The following is a 14,962-nucleotide window of genomic DNA, read 5'->3' on the forward strand; positions in this document are numbered from 1 at the left end:
GGGCATAACACAGTTATTCTGAGACTCCTGATAGTAGCTGCAGTGGTATGATTAGGACCTCAAAAGCTACATACTATCAGATTCAAAAACACAGATGTATTCAGCTCAGCAGCTTGAGATCACTATGCAATCTTGCACTGCACAGTTCAGAAGCCTATCAAGAAATTTATCATTCTTTTTAATATATAAATATATATTATATATTTTATATTTATATTTCTATATTTATATATATATTTTAGAGATTGGGTCTATGATGCTGAAGCTGGTCTTGAACTCGGGCTGAAGCGATCCACCCATGTCAGCCTCCCAAAGTGCTGGGATTACAGGCATGAGCCACTATACCTGGTGCCCAAAATTTATCATTCTGAAAACTTGTATGAGGATGGGATTTACTCTGGGGAATGGACAGAGTCCCTTGAAAGATAACTGTATGAAAGAGAAGAAGGCTGTTTACATTTGTTGGATACGTTAACCTCAAAAGTCTTCAATAAATGAAGACCCACTTGCAGATAATGATTTCTTTTTCCTTTTACTATGCTTCTAACCTTACTTTTGGCCTTTGTTCATAACACATGTTTTCTTCCTTTCCTGGCTTTCCATTCTTAAGTAATTTCATCTAGATACGTGTAGACCATCTGTCCTTCCAAAACGACAAGGGACAGGGGTGCGAACAAGAGGCGCAGTGTGAACAGAAAGCCAGGAAAAACCTTGCAGTTTTTTGGCTCCTCTTTGCCTACCCTGCAGCCCCCTGGGGAATAACAGGGAAACAACAGCTTGTATCCATTTGAGAAAGTGGCAATGGCTGCGGAAGGGGAAATGTGAGGCGATTAAGCTCTCTTCCTAGACACGGAAAAACAATGCAGATGGTGGGTAGTGTGCTGGAGTGCACACATGCTGTGCCTTAGAATCAAACACAGTGGAGGCTTTTAATTTTCATTGAAGTAGAACATCAGAGGTTCCAACATTAGTGGAAAATAGGTTGGGTGAAGTAAAATATAAGCCAGTAATTTGAATTGCTTCCACATATGCAATTAGAACTTTTCTACATTATGATAATTTTGTAATAACCTGTGTCTTTCCTCAAAAGATCCTCCCACGACCTTGGGGATTGATTACATGCATATGGCACTCCAGGAGTGCACCCACAGGATTGTCCTAGCTTAAGATAGCAGTTGAGTATCCCTTATCCAAAATGCTTGGGACCAGCAGTGTTTCAGATTTTGGAACATTTGTGTTACACTTACTGGTTGAGCATCACTAATCCAAAAATCCAAAATTCAGGCCGGGTACTGTGGCTCACGCCTGTAATTGCAGCACTGTGGGAGGCCTTAGGTGGGCAGATAGCTTGAGCTCAAGGGTTCAAGAACAGCCCAGGCAACATAGGATACCCCCATCTCTACAAAAGATACAAAAATTAGCCAGGCGTGGTAGTGCACGCCTATAGTCCCGGCTACTCAGAAGGCTAAGATGGGAAGATCACTTGAGCCCAGGAGGTTGAGGCTGCAGTGAGCCATGATTGTGCCACTGCACTTCAGCCTGGGTGACAGTTCAAGACCCTGTCTGGAAAAAAAAAAATCCAGAATGCTCCAATAAATATTTCCCTTTTGCATGATCTTTGTGCATCGTGTTGGTGCTCAAGAAATTTTGGATTTGGGGCCAGGTGCAGTGGCTCACGCCTGTAATCTCAGCACTTTGGGAGGCCAAGGCAGGTGGATCACCTGAGGTCAGGAGTCTGAGACCAGCCTGGACAATATATACTGAAACCTTGTCTCTACTAAAACTACAAAAATTATCTGCGCATGGTGGCACATGCCTGTAGTCCCAGCTACTTGGGAAGCTGAGGCAGGAGAATCACTTGAACCCAGGAGGTGGAAGTTGTAGGGAGCCAAGATCATGCCACTGCACTCCAGCCTGGGCAACAGAGCAAGACTCTGTCGCTCAACAACAAAAAAAAATTTTGGATTTTGAAGCATTTCAGATTTGGGGTTTTTGGATTAGCAGTGTTTCACCCTGCGTATACTTGACCCCTGCAGCCACATGATGTCTAGCTATTGCCCTTGAAAATTTAACCCTAATGAAGGTCCTTGAGATATACCTTCAGACTTCCCCAGCCTTAGCATAGTAGGTCTTCAGTTAATAAATTTTGAACAAATAAGACATTAGTTCAAGTCTGTTTCCATTAGCAGTTTTGCGTGTAAAGGAAAACAGATCTCCATGGCTCCCTCCAGCCATGTTTAAGACCTCAGAAATAAGGGGGGTCCTGCCTCAGAAGAGCCTAAAAACCTAAAAGGAGAGGTGCTGCCCAAAATCAAATTGCAGAGCTGAAGTAGTAAGCTTCGAAGCGGCCATACAACTTGGACAAGCGGAAGTTGATTGTTTTTAAGCCCTTTCAGATTCCAGTCACTTAAAAATAATCATAATAGAGCCCATTACCAAAAGACAAGTCTGAGTTTTCAAAGAACATTAGTAAAAATGGTAATCTGAGCATTGGAATTGTTGCTTGGGCGTCTCCGCTGGAAATTGACCTTACTATCTGAAACAAAACAGAGGCGAGGCCTTGTGCCCCTATGGAGAACAGAAAATAAAGGCCTTTTGTAAGCCTTGAGCAAGCTGCAGCTGCTGCCAGTGTCACAAACAAGAAACTTTTCAACCATGAATCTATCTGGTAAGATAAAGCTGAAAATTCATCTAATTCCAACACATGGGATTTCCCCACAGCTGTGAAACCTTCCACATAAGGGTAGAATGAACACTCTAAATCATTAAAGTCTGTCCTGGAGAGCAGGGAGCACAGCCTTGTTTCACATGCATTGAAGAAGCCCTTAGGTGAACTTTTACCCAGGTTTCAGTGAAATCTGATTTAAACATTGCAGAAAGTATGCCCATTTACAAAATGTTGTCAGTCCTCCACTTTGTTTCAGGATAGTAAATTGAGTCATAAGTCACACTTAAATTGAATCCTGAAAACTTTTGGTATTGTCAAAAATTAATCAGCTCTATAGAATGATGGTGTGACAAACATCAAATATTGAGTGGCAGTGCTGAAAAAGAGGCTTTCACCTAATAATTGATGATGTTGATTTCTTTGGACATAGTTTTGTGTCTCATTTAAATGTGACTAAGCCCCATGGCTGTGTAAGTTTATCCAAAACAACACAGTGCTATTCTACAGGAAGCGAATATACTCAGAAGTAGGAAATGGTGTGGTGTTGAGAGATAGTCTTTGGACCCAAATAGGGCTGAATTCAAACCCCAGCTCTGTCACATGTAGCTGCATGTTACCTCAGTTTTCTCATCTGCAGAGTGGAGCTAACAATAGCTGCTCCAGAGGCTGTTATAGTGACTATAAGCACAGTGACTCACACCTGTATCCCAGCACTTTAGGAGGCCAAGGCAGGCAGATTGCTTAAGCCAAGAAGTTCAAGACCAGTCCGGCAACATAACGAGAACCCCATCTCTGTTTACAAAAAAAATTTTTAAAGTCATTAAAAAAAAAGAACATATGGGTGAAATACCTGGACCGTAGTACATGCTCAGTAAATGGTCGCTGTTAGGCCAGGCATGGTGGTTCATGCCTGTAATCCCAGCACTTTGGGAAGCCGAGGCCAGTGGATCACCTGAGGTCAGGAGTTCAAGACCAGCCTGGCCAACATGGTGAAACCCTATCTCTCCTAAAAATACAAAAATTAGCCAGGCGTGGTGGTGCATGCCTGAAATCCCAGCTACTCGGGAGGCTGAGACAGGAGAATCTCTTGAACTTGGGAGGTGGAGGTTGCAGTGAGCCAAGATTGCACCATTGCACTCTAACCTGGATAATGAGTGAAACTCCGTCTTAAAATAAAAGGGGGGGGCAGGGGGGAAATGATCACTGTCATAGGTTTATACAAAAGTAATTGTATTAAAATACAGTTCTATGTCTTGCTCATTGACACAGTCTCACCACTGAGGAAACAAATTTAGGTCTCTATCAACTTACCGAGCTAACTGAAGAAATGAGAGCTGAAAGAGAAATTCACTCTCAACTTTCTTATTTCGCGTCTCATATGTAAGTCCTGTCTCTATCAATGTCCTAACATTTTATTGGTATTTTGGGGAAACTTGAAAATATATTACTCTTCTTTAAAATTATACTCTCAGACCTTTCTGAATTTTTTAGAAGAGTAATCAATATTATTATCTTTAAAACAAAATTAGGAATGCTTCTGTTCACAAGATATCAGGATGTCAGGACATTGCTGAGTCTGGGTCTGTTCAGTAAACGTTATCAATCTGTTCCATTAACCATAGACATCTAGAGGCTAGGAATACCTAACTTCCTGGGAATGCAGCCCAGCAAGTCCCAGCCTCATTTTTCCTAGCCCTTACTCAAGATGCTCAAGATGCTGTTGCTCTGGTTTGACTGTCTCTGACAATAGTAAGTGGCAGATCTGGGATAAGAACCTAGAGCTTCTGTTTCTTAGTTTCTGCAGATCTTACTGAGAATTGTAGCTCAAAAATATAATCCCAGTCATCAGCTATTTTCTGCCATCAAACACAGCTGATCATTCCATGTTCCATGTCAAAATACTTTCCATTGACCCAGGAACACTCTTTCTGTTTCCCTCCCAGTTTGAACGCCATGACCCTGTGGATGGAAGAATTACTGAGAGGCAGTTTGGTGGCATGCTACTTGCCTACAGTGGGGTGCAGTCCAAGAAGCTGACCGCCATGCAGAGGCAGCTCAAGAAGCACTTCAAAGAAGGAAAGGTAGGTAGCTTTGGCTGGAGGAAGAAAAGAAACTATGGGAATGTATGCTTATTATTTAATATGAAGGTACTAACATAATGATATGAGAGTATTTCATGAACCAATGATTATACCTAATTCATTTCTGGTACCTAAGGTCCAAAGGGAGAAAAGAAATAAGCAGTGGATGAGGAAGAGGAGAGCGTCCAGAATCACCCCAAGTTTCTTGTTTAGGAAAGGGTGGCACCAACTGGAATTGAGAATTTTAAAAGAGAGACTGGTTTAGATGGGAAAATAAAGAGTTCAGTCATGGACATCTTAAATTTAAGATGCCTGTGGACTATCCAAGCAGAGATGGTCAGCAGGCGGCTGCATATTCACGTTACCGTAGAGATCTGAGATAGGTTTGGGAATCACAACACATGTTAGCATTACAACCATAAGAACAGATGAGATTGCCCAAGGAGGGTATTTTACAGAAAAGAACTGTGGGCCAAGGACGGAAGCCAGTGGGACACAAACATTCAAGCAGCTCAGGAAGCAAATCTAGAAGAAATGGTTAGAGAATACCTAAAGAAGCCGGGTGCCGTGGCTTACACCTGTAATCCCAGCACTGTGGGAGGCCAAGGCAGGTGGATCACTTGAGGTCAGGAGTTCAAGACCAGCCTGGCCAACATGGTGAAACCCCATCTCTACTAAAAATACAAAAATTAGGTGGACATGGTGGCACGCGTATATAATCCCAGCTACTCAGAGGCTGAGGCGCAAGAATCACTTGAAACCAAGCGACAGAGGTTGCAGTGAGCCAAGATTGTGCCATTGCACTCCAGCCTGGGCAACAGAGTGAGACTCCATCTCAAAAAAAAAAAAAAAAAAAAAAAAGAAGAAGAGAATACCTGAAGAACCTAAAGAGAGTAGTGAAATCAAAGCCAAGGAAGTAGAGGGTCCAAGAACTGAGGGGTCTACCATGTCACATATAACAGCAAGGATCCAGTAAGGTAAAGGTGGTAACATCCATTGGTTTTGGTGAAATGGCAATAATTGGTGACCTTTGAGAGGGCTGTTTCATTAGAGTGGTCTAGTTGGAAGGCATATTCGGTGAAAATTACAGAAGCAGAGAAAGGAGAGAGGTGGAAAAGGAGGCTCTGGAAAGTGGGACATCACATAGGCAAATTCCAAGACACTGTATTAGCCTACTTGGGCTACTGTAACAACATACCACAGACTGGGTGGTTTTAACAAGAGAAAGTTATTTTCTCACATTCCTGGAGGCTAGAAGCCTGTGATCAAGGTGCCAGCTGATTTAGTTTCTGATAAGAGCTCTTTTCCTGCCTTGCAGGTAGCTGCCTTTTCAATGTGTCCTCACACGGTCTTTCCTCAGTATGTGTGCATGAAGAGAGAAAGAAATCTCTTTGTGTTTTTTCTTATAAGAACACTAATCCTAGCAGATTAGGGCTCCACCCTTGTGACCTCATTTAGCCTTGTTATTTCCTCTAGGGCCCCATCTCCAAATACAACCACATTGGGCACACTGGGGGTTAGGGAGGGCTTCAACATATGAATGGGGTGAGGGGTGGGGTCAGTCCATAACAAGCAGGAAAAACAAACCTGGCATGTGTGAAGAACTGAAAGGGGACTAGTTTATATAGAAGGTTCTGAGCAAAAAGGAGAATGGCCTGAGCTGAGCTCAGAGAGGGATATGAGGAACAGAACATGCAAGACTTCATAGGAATGGAAGGAGTTTGGAGTTTACTCACAGTACAATAGAACGCCATTAAAGAGTTGTGAGTAGTGAAATGACCTGGTTATATCTACGTTTAAAGAGACAGCTCTGGGTGTTTTATGGAAGATAGTTTGGAGAAGAGCAAGCATAGAAACAGAAAAGACTGATAATAAGGCTATTAGAATTCAGGAGATGAGTTAGAGTTTGTTGAACAGCCTTGAGGCTGGAGACCATGGGTTTGTGGAACACTCTAGCAATGCTGTTCTCTGGTACCCTTCAACACCAGCTGCACCTGGTACAAGGAAAGAAAAGGTGGTGGCTGCGCACAGTGGCTCATGCCTGTAATCCTAAAACTTTGGGAGGTCAAGACACGCAGATTACCGAGGTCAGGAGATCAAGACCACCCTGGCCAACATGGCAAAACCCTGTCTCTACTAAAAATACAAAAATTAGCCAGGCGTGGTGGTGGGCACCTATAATCCCAGCTACTTGGGAGGTTGAGGCAGGAAAATCGCTTGGACCTGGGGAAGGGGGGTTGCAGAGGAAGGGTGGAGGTTGCAGTGAACCAAGATCACACCACTTCACTCCAGCGTGGGAGAAAGAATGAAACTCCATCTCAAAAAAAAGAAAAAGAAAAAAAAAAGAAAAGATGATAGGACTGAGTCAGCATCTGAGAGTGAGATGAACAAATAGAAGCAGAGACCAGTTAAAAGGTCAGGCCTCATTGGGCACCGTGGCTCATGCCTGTAATCCCAGCACTTTGGGAGGCTGAGGCGGGAGAATCAAAGTTGAAGACTTGCCACAGTGTAAGATGTGTCTTTTATTTTTATATATTTTTTCTTTTTATTTATTTATTTTTTTTGAGGCAGAGTTTCACCGTTGTTGCCCAGGCTGGAATGCAATGGCGCGATCTCGGCTCATTGCAACCTCCACCTCCTGGGTTCGAGTGATTCTCCTGCCTAGAAGTTCTCCTGCCCAGAAGTTCAAGACCAGCTTGGGCAAAGTGGCGAAACCTTGTCTCCACAAAAAGTACAAAAACTAGCCAGGCATGGTGGCATGTGCCTGTAGTCCCACCTACTCAGGAGACTGAGGTGGGAGGATCACCTGAGCTTGGGGAGGTTGAAGCTGCAGTTAGCTATAATCATGCTACTGCACTCCAGCCTGGGTAACAGAATGAGACCTTGCCTTAAAAAAATAAATAAAAATCGAGGCCTCTAAGAGAACACACACGCACAAACACACAAAGCAGTGCTAAGGCTAGAACCCAGATCTTCTCATTCCTAGCCCAGTACTCTTCCCACTGGACAATGGCTACCATCTGACCATGACGAAGAATCTAACCTGGCACTAAAAATATTCCATGAGAGATTGCCAAGTGTATTAGTCCATTCTCTTGCTGCTAATAAGGACATACCGAGACTGGGTAATGTATAAAGGAAAGAGGTTTGATTTCATAGTTCCACATGGCTGGGGAGGCCTCACAATCATGGCAGAAGGCAAAGGAGAAGAAAAGACATGTCTTATGGCTGGGTGCGGTGGCTCACGCCTGTAATCCCAGCACTTTGGGAGGCCAAAGCGGGCGAATCACCTGAGGTCAGGAGTTGGAGACCAGCCTGAACAACATGGAGAAACCCGTCACTACTAAAAATCCAAAAAATTAGCCCGGCATGGTGGCGCATGCCTGTAATCCCAGCTACTCAGGAGGCTGAGGCAAGAGAATCACTTGAACCCAGGAGGCGGAGGTTGCGGTGAGCTGAGTTCGCGCCATCACACTCCAGCTTCAGCAGTAAGAGCAAAACTCCGTCTCAAAAAAAATAAAAAGAAACAAAATGAAAAGACACATCTTACATTGAGGCAGGCAAGAAAGAAAGCATGTGCAGGGGAACTCCTTTTTGAAACCATCAGATCTTGTGAGACTTATTCACTATCGCAAGAACAGCACAGGGAAGATTTACCCTCATGATTCAGTTACCTTCCACCAGGTCCCTTCCACAACACATGGGCATTATGGGAGCTACAATTCGAGATTTGGGTGGGGACACAGCCAAACCATATGACCAAGGTAGTGTAGCATGGTAGGCATGAAGATGGAAAACTTGAGATCAACTTCTGCCTCAGAGGTTTCCATAGTCATTAGACAAATCACTTAACCTTATTGGCCTCATGAATTGAGAGGCTTATCCTAGATGCTTGCTGTAAGGGCCCTTCTAGCTTTAAAGATTCAATAATTGAAAATAAGATAGAGGATTGCTAGTGCTTGTCCCAGTTTTCCTAGTTAGTCTTTGTGCAAGAAATCTTGTATGCATAGCATTGCCCCAACTTGGTGGAAAGCCCTTCTTATCAGCCAGAGTTTTTCCTCCTTGTCTTGGATGTTGAAAAGTTGAAAGGACCTCTGAACCAGGCTGTGGGCTGCAAATGAGGGCAGGCTGGACTCTGAGAGGAAGTGTCAGCTTCTGTGAACTCAGTGCAGCCTTTTCCCACAGCAGGTGTTTTCTTGGCTGTGGGGAAAACTCATCATTAATGGAAAGTGACAGAGAAAAAACATTTATCTCCCATAGAGCACTTCTACACTACCCAGTACTTAGCTCATGTCTGTTGGAAATCGTAATTTCAAAAAACTGATTACGAATGTATAGGTGGATTTTTTGCCCCTATGCTGGAAATATAGTGTTTGCATTCAGACATGCTCCTTTATTTTGACCAGGCTTATTTTTAAAGGTTGGTCCAGATATTGATTTTACTTTAATTATCTATCGTGATAGATGAATTCATATTTCATTATGAATTTATACTTAAAAGCAATAAATTGGGCATTGGAGACATCTCCCTTGAAGGAACAGAGTATTTGAGCATTGACAGGAGTTAATTTAGGATCCGAAGATCTTGCAAAAGAGCTCTAAAATGAAAGGACAGATTTTGTCAGATGATGAAAATCTGCAGTGTTAAATTACTTTTGGCCCAGAATGTCTAGCCTGTGTTAGCAACGAGATTAAGATTGATTGTCCTCTCATGTTGATTAGTTTGTGAACATAGCAATTAACTAAAGTGAGTGTCAATGAAGGGCCTTTGCTCCTAAGGTTACGAGTGCATCTCTCTAGGACCATTTCCTATAAAAGGGGAATCGCCATCTGCTTTCTAATTGCTTCTTTCATTCCACTTTGGATTTGTTAACATGAAAATCTAAGTTTTCATTTGGCTGACATTAATCAATTTCTGTGTGAGGTTCTGTATCAAGATATCAAACAAGACCTAAGAGGTTGAAGGTCCTAATGGTGGTATTAAATTTTTGCTTATAAATTAATGACCATGAAATGTTTCACAGCCATTTTTCTCTTTCTTTCTAGCAGCCTTGTTAGATACTGTGCTTTTGAGAATATAGAGACAGAAAGAGAAGTTAATAACCCATTCAGAGTCTGGTCTAAAATCCAAGGCTTCCTATTCCAGATCTTGTCTTTTCCATAAGAAAGTGCTTTTCTCCTAATCATACTGTTCCTCTAAAGCAGTGCTTCTCTACAATGGGATCACTTGAGGAATTTTTAAGGAGTGTGGTTGTTTGGGCCCTCTTCAAATCAATTAAATCAGAGGCTCAGTAGGTGAGTCCGGGCATCAGTGGTTTGGGGTTTTCTTAACCCTCTGCATGAGAAATTCCAGAAGTGTTTCTTAAAGGGTGATATGGTTTGGCTGTGTCCCCACCCAGATCTCATGTTGAATTGTAGTTCCCATCATCCCCATATGTCCTGGGAGGGAACAGGTGGAGCTAATTGAATCATGGGGCAGTTTCCCCCAGCCTGTTCTCATGACAGTGAGTTAGTTCTCATGAGATCTCATGGTTTTATAAAAGGCTTCCCGCTTCACCAGGTACTCATTCTTCTTCCTGCTGCCATGTGAAGAAGGATATGTTTGCTTCCCCTTCTACCATGACTGTAAGTTTCCTGAGGTATCCCTAGCCCTGCAAAACTGTGAGTCAATTAAACCTTTCCTTTATAAATTACCCAGTCTCAGGTATGTCTTTATGAACAGCAAAGAACGGACTAATACAAAGGGTTCCTAGGTAAATCTAATGTGCAGCTAGGCTTGTGAGTCACTGCCCTGGAGATACAATGCTCCATCAGTGTCCCTAGCTGTTTTATCCCTAAGTAATAGTTTGAAGAACTGGGGAACCTGCCATGCTTGATGAAAATTACTCTATTGATTCTCTGAACAACCACTATGTTTTTATTTAACAAAGAGTTTTCTGAGACTTCATAAATGTAATTCACAGTGGTGATCCTCTATGAGTGCAGAAGCTACTAATAACTTCTTAAGGATGAAATTGAAAATTATAACTCAGTTCAATGGCAGATATTGCTGTGTATAAGACACTAAGCCAGATGCTATGAAAAAGACCATCTGTTATCCTTACAACTATATATATTTCTTTTCTTTTCTTTTTTTTTTTTGAGATGGAGTCTCGCTCTGTTACCCAGGCTGGAGTGCAGTGGCCTGATCTCGGCTCACTGCAAGCTCCACCTCCCAGGTTCACGCCATTCTTCTGCCTCAGCCTCCCGAGTAGCTGGGACTACAGGTGCCCACTGCCACACCCAGCTAATTTTTTTGTATTTTTAGTAGAGACGGGGTTTCACTGTGTTAGCCAGGATGGTCTCAATCTCCTGACCTTGTGATCCGCCCACCTTGGCCTCCCAAAATGCTGGGATTACAAGTGTGAGCCACTGCACCCGGCACAACTATATCTATTTCTTAAGTCTGTAATAGTCTAGTAAGAGAAAAATATGTATGCAAAGAACTCTATAATTCTATATTCACATTTATATTCAATATTTATTGAGCACCTACTATGTGCCAAGCACTCTTCTAAATACTGGGAATGCAGTAGTGAGCACACCAGTGTCTGCCTCAGAGAACTTAGCATTCCTACTGGAATGAAACAGATTTTAAACAAATGTAAAGCAAGGCAACTCACTTAGCTTTGAGCTTCTTGAAAGCCGTGCCTTACTCATCTTTGCATGTCCTCCGTATGGTGGTAAGTGCTTGTCAAATGCAATGATAAATGTGTTGAGTACTCTATTAAAGGTATGAGATCTTTTTGAAGCACTAAGGAGGAAGATTAGAACCAGCGGAAGAGACCGAGTAAGATTTCTTGGAGGAAGTACAATTCGAGTTTGGTCTTAAATGTGGAGTAGAATTTTGACAAGCAGAAGCTTATAAAGACATTTTATTTTGCTAAGTGTTTCCTGTCATAACCCTATCCCCGACAGCCTTCTGTATATATGATTGCTTATTAATTCTGCTACTAGCCATTAAGCAGTTAGTACTTATCAAACAGTTCTAATAAAACTATTAGATGATTAAGTTTTCATATCATCTGTGGATAATATATGTGAGCTCACCTTTTTCACTTATTCTCAGATATTTGATCCACGTTAGTCATCTGTAGAATATCAGATTCTAGAAATTGCTAGCATACCCCTTGAAAACTCATTAACTCCAAATATTAGGTGCCTGCCAGTCACTATGTAGTATAGCATGTGAGATGTGGCCATAAAACTAAAAAGTCTAGAACTCTACTTTTTTTTTTTTTTTTTTTTTTTACTAATTAGCTTTGAAACCTGCACTTCCCCCAAAGGAGTACTAAGCTATGAATTACTGTAGGAGATTTAGTTTTATGAGTTTTCCCTCTATTACTTTCCTGACAATGAATTTCATTTACATCAACTTTTCCTCTATTCCCTATCCCTCAAGATCCTACATATTCTAGCATTCCAGAGAAGACAGCCTACTTCAGAGCTTAGTAGAATAAATGCATTATCACTAGTTCTGTAGTAATTAGCCTGCCAAATTACTAAGCACTCATACCTACCACTTACGGAGTACTTTCTGTGTACTAGACATTTTACATACCTTATCTATCTACCTGCTTGGTAGATATTAGATAGAATTATCATTTTTCAGGTGAGAAATAGTCCTCTGAGCCTTAGTTATTAACCTGAGATCACACACTGTCTTAGGAAGGTGGCACCAGGATTCAAAGCTTTATTCTTATTCCAGAGTCCATAATCTTCTTACTAATCATCCTGTTTGTTGCCACTCCTTATTCTCCATGGTTTAAATAAGCACAAGTTTTTAGGGAAACAAAACCAGTGTTGCCAGGTTCCAGCCTAAGATTCTTAGGAAGATAGCTAGAAAGGTAAGTTATGGAAGCAGATGGTGGAGGACCGTAAATCCCAGGCTAAAGAAGTTTGGGGGTTTATCCAGTTGATAGTAGGAAATCATGGACATGTTGTGAGTGGAAGAGATGAAGATATGAAGAAAGTGATGTTTCAGAAAGATTAGATACTTGTAGAAATATAAGTAACAGAAATGGTATAATTTCCCCTGCTCCCAGGCAACAGTTGAAGAAAAGTCTGGGGTTTGCAATAGGAAGATGCTTTATTAGAGCAAGACAGGCATAGTAATACCTCTGAAAGGTACCCAAGAAATAAGTAACATGGACCACATGTAGGACAGCGTTCAGAAAGAATTGCTTTGTACTTGGTATAAAAATATTAATTAAAATTGTTTTAAAACTAGGCAGGAGAGGCCGGGCGCAGTGGCTCATGCCTGTAATCCCAGCACTTTGGGAGGCCAACGTAGGTGGATCACCTGAGGTCAGGAGTTCAAGACCAGCCTGGCCAACATGACGAAAGCACATCTCTACTAAAAATACAAAAAATTAACCAGCCATGGTGGCAGGTGCCTGTATTCCCAGCTACTTGGGAGGCTAAGGCAGGAGAATTGCTTGAACCTGGGAGGTGAAGGTTGCAGTGAACCAAGATTGCTCCATTGCACTCCAGCCTAGACAACAGAGTGAGACTCTGTCTCAAAAAAAAAAAGCTAAGCAGGAGATTGAGCAGAGGATACATGACAAGATTGTTGAGAGGCATGGGGTATAAGGAAGGAAGGAGACTGTTTTCTTCAGTGGGCCACAGGCAGAACTTGGGCAATTAGATTGGCTCCTGGTAGATGGATTTGCTATGACTGATTAAAAGGCAGGATGAGGGAATCATCCATTACAGTGTGTTTGCACTCATCATGGCCTGTCAGCACTAGATATCTCGCTTTACAGCTGACTCCAAAGGAAGCTACATTTTCCTTTTCTCATCTACACTGACTGCTTTGTATTTTTTAACAACTTTTTTTGAGGTATAATTTATATACCTTAAGTTACCCATTTTAACTGTACAATTCAGTGATTTTTTAGTAATTTTAGTGATTTTTAGTAAATTTGCAGTTATGCAATTATCACTGCCATTCAGTTTTAGAACATTTCCATCACACCAAAAAGATCCCTCTTGCTAGCTTTCAGTCATTTCTACCTAGCCCCAGGCAATTACTCATTTCTACCCTAGCCCCAGACAACTATAAAACGGCTTTCAGTCTCTATAGACTTGCATTTACTGGACATTTCATATAAATGCAATAATATAATAAGATAGTCTTTTGTGTCTGGCTTCTTTTACTTAGCACAATATTTTTAAAGTTTATGTAGATGCTTATATTAATAGTTTATTATTTTATATTGCAGAAGAGTAAATGGCATTTTATTGCTTAGATAAATTTTATTTATCCATTCACATTTGGATTGTTTCCAGTTTTGGGCTATTAGGAATAATGCTGCTGTGAACATTGCATAGAAGTCATCCTGCAGACCTGTGTTTTCATTTTTGTTGAAGATTCCTAGGAGTGAAGTAGCTGGGTTATATGGTAAATTTAATTTTTTGAGAAACTGCTAAACCGTTTTCCAAAGTGGCGGAACCATTTTACATTTCCACGTGAATGTACAAGAGTTCCAGTTTCTCCACACCCTCATCAACACCTGTTATTGTCTGTCTTCTTTCTTACAGTCATTCTGATAGGTGTGTAGTGGTGTATCATTGTGATTTTAATTTGTATTTTCCTAATGGTGCTAAGCATTGTTTCGTGTACTTATTAGCCTTTCACTTGTCTTGTTTGGTAAACTGTCTATTCACATCTTTTTAAAATCAGGTTGTTGGACTTCCCATATATTGAGTTATAATAGTTGTTTATATAATTCTGGATACAAGTCCTTTTTTTTTTTTTATTTTTTTGAGACAGGATCTCCCTCTGTCGCCCAGGCTAGAGTGCAGTGGCGCAATCTTAGCTCACTTGAACCTCTGCCTCCCAGGTTCGAGCAGTTCTCCTGCCTCAGCCTCCTGAGTCACTGGGATTACCAGGCGCCCCCCACTACAGCCTGGCTAATTTTTGTATTTTTAGTAGAGACGGGATTTCACCGTATTGGTTAGGCTGGTCTCGAACACCCTACCTGAGGTGATCCACCTGCTTTGGTGTCCCAAAGTGCTGGGATTACAGGTGTGAGCCACTGTGCCTGACCTGGATTCAAGTCCTTTATCAAATATATGATTTTCAAGTATTTTCTCCTAGCTTGTGATTTTTCTGTTTTCTCATTATTTTGAAGCCCAAATTTTTTAAATTTTGATGAAGTCTAACCAATCA

The 14,962-nt window shown here is 41.6% G+C and overlaps 1 protein-coding gene across 1 annotated transcript in view; it reads left to right on the plus strand.

Moving 5' to 3' along the window:
* The window catches only part of MICU1 (mitochondrial calcium uptake 1), a 244,446-nt gene that overhangs the window by 186,108 nt on the left and 43,376 nt on the right, over nucleotides 1-14,962 (plus strand). The window contains exon 11 of the mRNA XM_025395548.1: nucleotides 4,612-4,749. Within this exon, the coding sequence (XP_025251333.1) occupies nucleotides 4,612-4,749 (138 nt within the window). The remainder of the gene's footprint in view (nucleotides 1-4,611; nucleotides 4,750-14,962) is intronic.

Source organism: Theropithecus gelada, chromosome 9, assembly GCF_003255815.1.
Source record: "Theropithecus gelada isolate Dixy chromosome 9, Tgel_1.0, whole genome shotgun sequence".
Lineage (NCBI taxonomy): Eukaryota > Metazoa > Chordata > Mammalia > Primates > Cercopithecidae > Theropithecus > Theropithecus gelada.